Source organism: Lactuca saligna, chromosome 9 (genome assembly GCF_052625555.1).
Source record: "Lactuca saligna cultivar CGN05327 chromosome 9, ASM5262555v1, whole genome shotgun sequence".
Taxonomy (NCBI): domain Eukaryota; kingdom Viridiplantae; phylum Streptophyta; class Magnoliopsida; order Asterales; family Asteraceae; genus Lactuca; species Lactuca saligna.
In genome coordinates, this window is record NC_136425.1 from 1,446,276 (window position 1) to 1,451,206 (window position 4,931).

General features: G+C 37.9%; 1 protein-coding gene across 1 annotated transcript; it reads right to left on the bottom strand.

The window, feature by feature from the left end:
- Positions 1-2,280: 2,280 nt before the first annotated feature.
- LOC145015418 (uncharacterized) lies at positions 2,281-4,495 on the bottom strand. Its single transcript, XM_078973890.1, has 3 exons — positions 4,280-4,495; positions 3,781-4,190; positions 2,281-3,670 (listed from the first exon to the last, which is right to left on the bottom strand). The coding sequence occupies exons 1-3, from the start codon at positions 4,370-4,372 to the stop codon at positions 2,476-2,478; spliced, it is 1,698 nt and encodes a 565-aa protein (XP_078830016.1). The 5' UTR covers positions 4,373-4,495; the 3' UTR covers positions 2,281-2,475.
- Between the last annotated feature and the right edge of the window lie 436 nt (positions 4,496-4,931).

Below are 4,931 nucleotides of genomic sequence, written 5' to 3' on the forward strand. Positions count from 1 at the left end.
GGCTACGAGTTCTTCTAAAATGAGAGAACATTAAGACTAAAAAATTAGAAACTTTTGAGAAAAACACTTTCTTATATATCTCATGTATGCATAAATGCTACCTCTTATTTTATTCAAAAAAAAAATACTCTACAAAGAGAGGCATGGGAGATAAGGTATATAGGTTGACAAGCAACCTCCCTACCTCTTAAAAGTTGTGTGAGTATGGTCTCATAAGAGACAAAATGTGTTTGTTACTTTATTGACCATGGTATACAAACTCACAAATTTGATCATGGTTAACCAAAGTATACAAAACTGTGTACATGACTTATTAAATCATATTATATGATATAATAACTAGTTATAGTCTCTTTTAATTATTATTTTCACAAAACAATAATTATTCCCTAATTATATACAAGATTTGATATTATTTATTAATAATCATATTAATAATAAATTTACAAAATATGTCAATGTCATTAAGGTGTGACCCTATCTGATCATATATTATTAGCAATATCACTCAATGATTCTTGGGCACATATATCCAACAAGTTGGGCCCTAGATTCATCGGACTATTTCGAGTCGTGGCCAGGGTGGGCAATAAAACCTACCGATTGGATTTACCACAGGAGTTTCGCTAGATTCATAGCACTTTCAATGTCTTTCACCTCCGAGCTTGGTAGATGATACATCAGTGGTTCCATTAGACGACATTCAGGTCAATGAGTGTCTGAATTATGTAGAAAGGTCATTGGCAATTTTGGACTGGAAAAGGAAGCCTTGTGTAACAAGGTCATAAGGAAGAAACTTGGTGAAGTCCTACCCATATTTAAGTGTGTTGTTAGGGTAGTAAAGAAACTATGAGAGGTGCCTGGTTCCAAGTATTATCCTCGCTGGTGATTCTTGTGGAGAATGGTAAGACTATGGGTATCATTATTGATGTTACTACCCTTATGAACGCAATGACATATTATTTGGAGTATATGTCATTAAGACAAAGACTTCTCTCGCATCAGATAAAATAGAGCAAATAGTGTAAGAAATTGGGGTATAGAAAGGCTTGGAAATTCCTGAGAATTGTGGTTTCACTTTCAGATTAAAGTATTTGGGTGGTACTCCCAATCTTTAATCGGATAAGACTCAGAATTGAGAGTAAGAACAGAAAATATGGTTGTTATGAATTTCGTGAATGTTGTTGTACCTGGAAAAAACGATGACCAAAATGATTAAGTACTATTTAATATTCATGAAGATTGAATTTTTGTTAACAAGTCAATCCATTACACTTAAATACACATTGATGATACAAAATCACTAACAAATAGGAGATATATGTAAGGTGATAAACATCATTTTCATTCACCATGAGGACAAGGTGAATGTTTAGATTAATTCATGCTACTCGTTTGTGTGATTAATTTGCTCTTAGTTTTCTATGGTTGTGGTGAAGGGTACTTCAATAATTTTTACTTACTTTGCATGTTTTATTAAAGATGGGACAAAGTTAGTAGGGATAGCACCTTGATCTGTTTTGTTGTTATTCCTTTTTTTCATTTTTTTAGTGGTAACATGTATAGTGGTTAATAGTATAATGAAGGCATTAGACAAATATTTATAGAAAGTTATCATATGAACGTTGAGATTACCCCCTCTCGAATGTGTCTTATCTTCGAATATTAAGTTAGCTATTTGATGTCGAATGTGATTGCTTCTTGTGAATCTTTTTATTCAAATTGATTATGAAGGGTATATCAGTTATGTGTTTGAGTTCGTAGATCAACTCGTCAACATATATTATAATTTTTTTAAGAAAAATATTTATTTATAAATTATGACTTACGAACATTGCAACGTCCCATACTTCATCAAAAAGAAATTCCTTGTTATTCAAAAAGACCAGACTTTATTATCACCCCTTACTCACTGATACCACCTCCATTGGTGTCACACACCACCAACCCAATGGTGCAAAGCCACAAACCACCGGTACACCTGTGCCCCACCGGCCCACCACCACTCATCGCTTTATCCCTAAACAACTAGTGTCAGTGAAATCTACATGAGAACCCGCATACCTTCATAGCTAAACAGGTAATGTGGGTTGGGTTGTGCTGATATTTCTAACCCATTAACTCGTAACTTGTCAACCTAAATACAAATATAGATTGGGTTGGATTAATATATTCTGACCCGCAAATAATATTTCCTCTCTCTCTCTCTTGTTCAATAATTGTAAAAGCAGACAGATGAGATGAGATGAGAATTAACATAGGTTACTGTGGATATGGTGATAGTAAATTGGGCTGCTCAAATTATATAATTTTGTACATGGGAAAGAAAGAGAGTATTGAGGGGTGAAATGGAAAACATATGACCAGAAACACAAAAACCCCCACCCCAACATTTGTACACCACCATTCATCCTCTGTCATTCTTGTTTGTAAATTGTGATGATCATCAAAATTCATTTTTGATTTATTAAAAAACTAACAGCTTAAAGCCTCATATTTGAGGGGAATAGGACGATTAAACCCTGCTTGAGACAACAGATTGCCAACCACAGCAAGGTCTCTACAGAACACACCTTGAAACGCATTATTTTTGTTTTCAACTTGATGATGATGACTCCGCTTCACCATTTTAACATTAACAGATTTTGGTTTAGACGATGATATTGAATGCTGCTGCTGATGAAGTTGAACATCATTTGCTGCACAGCTCTTCTTCCTTTGCTTCTCGGAGGCTTCTTCATCCAAAACTAGTCTCATCAGATTTGTATACCCTCTTTGAATCAATCTGAACAACAATAAAGCAGACATTTTTGCCCGATCTTTTATTGAATCAATGTCGCGTTCGTCTGCAAACTGACACCTATCGATGAAACTTGTGGATTTATCTGGTTTGTGTCGTAGGGTAAGCAACAAATGGGCTCTCTCCAATTCGGATCTGGAACAACCACGTCTCAATCCCATCAAAGCATAGTAATCCACGTTCCCTAATTCTCCTGAACCGACCCTTTGTTTCTGTTCTTGGATTTTTACTGCGATCGAACACAGCTTCCCGGGGATTTCTCCATATCCAACATTTTGACGCTTCCATGCCGGCCCCGGTAATTTCCGATCACGAAGTATTGAATTGTAAAGCAGTTTCAGGTGCTCAAGGTCGTGAAGCGAATCAGGGAGACAACGGATGGTTTCGAATAGGGAAGCCCTGGTGCTTAGGGCTTCGATACAACTAGGATCTAACGCTAACGTCCGATTACAATCCGCTATGGCCTCAGCTATTCGACCCGATGACCTGTAAGCGGAGGCACGGTGCATGAAACATTCCGCCAGGAAGCCCTGAGGGGCTCCGCGTCGACCATCAACGATTTTCGAGAAGTGCCTGATGGCTTCGCTGTGAAGACCGGCCTCCGCAGCGGCAATTGCTGCGGTCTTCCGCCGCAGGAGGAGCTTGATGTGACTTACTAGGTTGCAGATACTCTCCGATTCTGCCCTTGGAGGCGTCTGTGGCTGGTTGCCGAAGGTGAATGTCACGGCGGACGAGGTGAAACTGTCATCTGACCAACAGACACTTTCACGGCGGAATGCGGCGGAGGCAAGGCGTTTTCCGGTCTGGAGAAGTGCTATCGCATCCTCCATTAATCCTAGGTGGCAACATGCTTGACCTAGAACCAAGTACCTGAATTGAATCGTAAGACAGGCTCAATCAGAACGCGCTACAAACAGATTCCACACACAAAAGTTGTTGAATTTCAAGCTAACATTGCCACAGAGAAGAGACGAGCATACCTCCATTGACCTTCTTTATCGCGATTTTTGCCGATGCCAGCCATGACCCTCTTCTTCAAGTCGGAGACAGAGAAGCACTTGAAGGATTGCTCGGAGCGAGTAGGCGCAGACAAAAGCTTGACTCGTTCTCTGGAGAGCGGTTGCGAGTTGTTGTCAGATGATGAAGACGAAACGGATGAATCGTCGGAGGCCGTTTTCAGACTAAGGCTGGGTATGTAGTCCTGAAGCATATCTGCAACTTCCTTGAACCTTCTCAGATGAAGGAGAGCCGTGGCTTTCAGCTCCAAAGCCATTTCAAACCGCGGTGATAAAGCAAGAGCAGCATCAAGCAAGTTTAGAGCAGACGCAATGTTGCTCTGTTCTTGAGAAGCAATCAATGATCTTGCATCTTTCACATACATATCAACAATCTAAAAACGCATCGAAAACACATAATGAATACATAGGAACAAATCGATCAAAATCGTCCATTATCAATAGGATGAACAATTTGAAGTACCTTTTTATTAGTAAGCCACCAGTGCTTCTTTTCAATACAGCCATGAGAGGGAGATGAAACCATGTTTGTTGTTGATACGTAGTGATGAATCATTAAGAATCTTCACTGCGTAAATTCGTCATATCTCAGAGAAGATGAGATTATGGAGAGGGAGAGAGAGAGATTGAAGATGTGTGAGTGAGAGAGAGAAGGGGGGTTATAAATGTAAAGCAAGTGCCAGCTTTGACCTCAGACAAAGCTTTCATCCTTGCATTTCATCGCTGGCATATATAATATTTTTATAAACAATATTTTATCTGATATGGAATTAATATTCATGATATTTAGTTGACTAATAACATCTCATTACGCAATAAATAACATTTATAGTTATGAACAAATAAATCATTTTAATCCTACCAAATCTGTTCCATCCACGAAATAAATCACGACGATGAATTTTGATAGAGTAAATCATGCTAATCGTCACTATTGTTTGAGATAATCTACGTGTCTAATCTTTCTTTTTATTTGTATTTTTTAACTCGGATGTACACTAATATATATTAGGTGTGAGACTCATGTATTACATGAGTTTAATTAAAAAAAACAAATTAATAATTTGAAAAGTTTGAATTAATAAGACTTTAATATATTGAATACATTACATATA

Coding starts and splice junctions, on each gene's coding strand:
- LOC145015418 (XM_078973890.1), bottom strand. CDS start 4,372: ATGATTCATCACTACGTATCAACAACAAACATGGTTTCATCTCCCTCT. Junction 4,191..4,279: donor GGTGGCTTACTAATAAAAAG/GTACTTCAAATT, acceptor ATGCGTTTTTAG/ATTGTTGATATGTATGTGAA. Junction 3,671..3,780: donor GATAAAGAAGGTCAATGGAG/GTATGCTCGTCT, acceptor GATTCAATTCAG/GTACTTGGTTCTAGGTCAAG.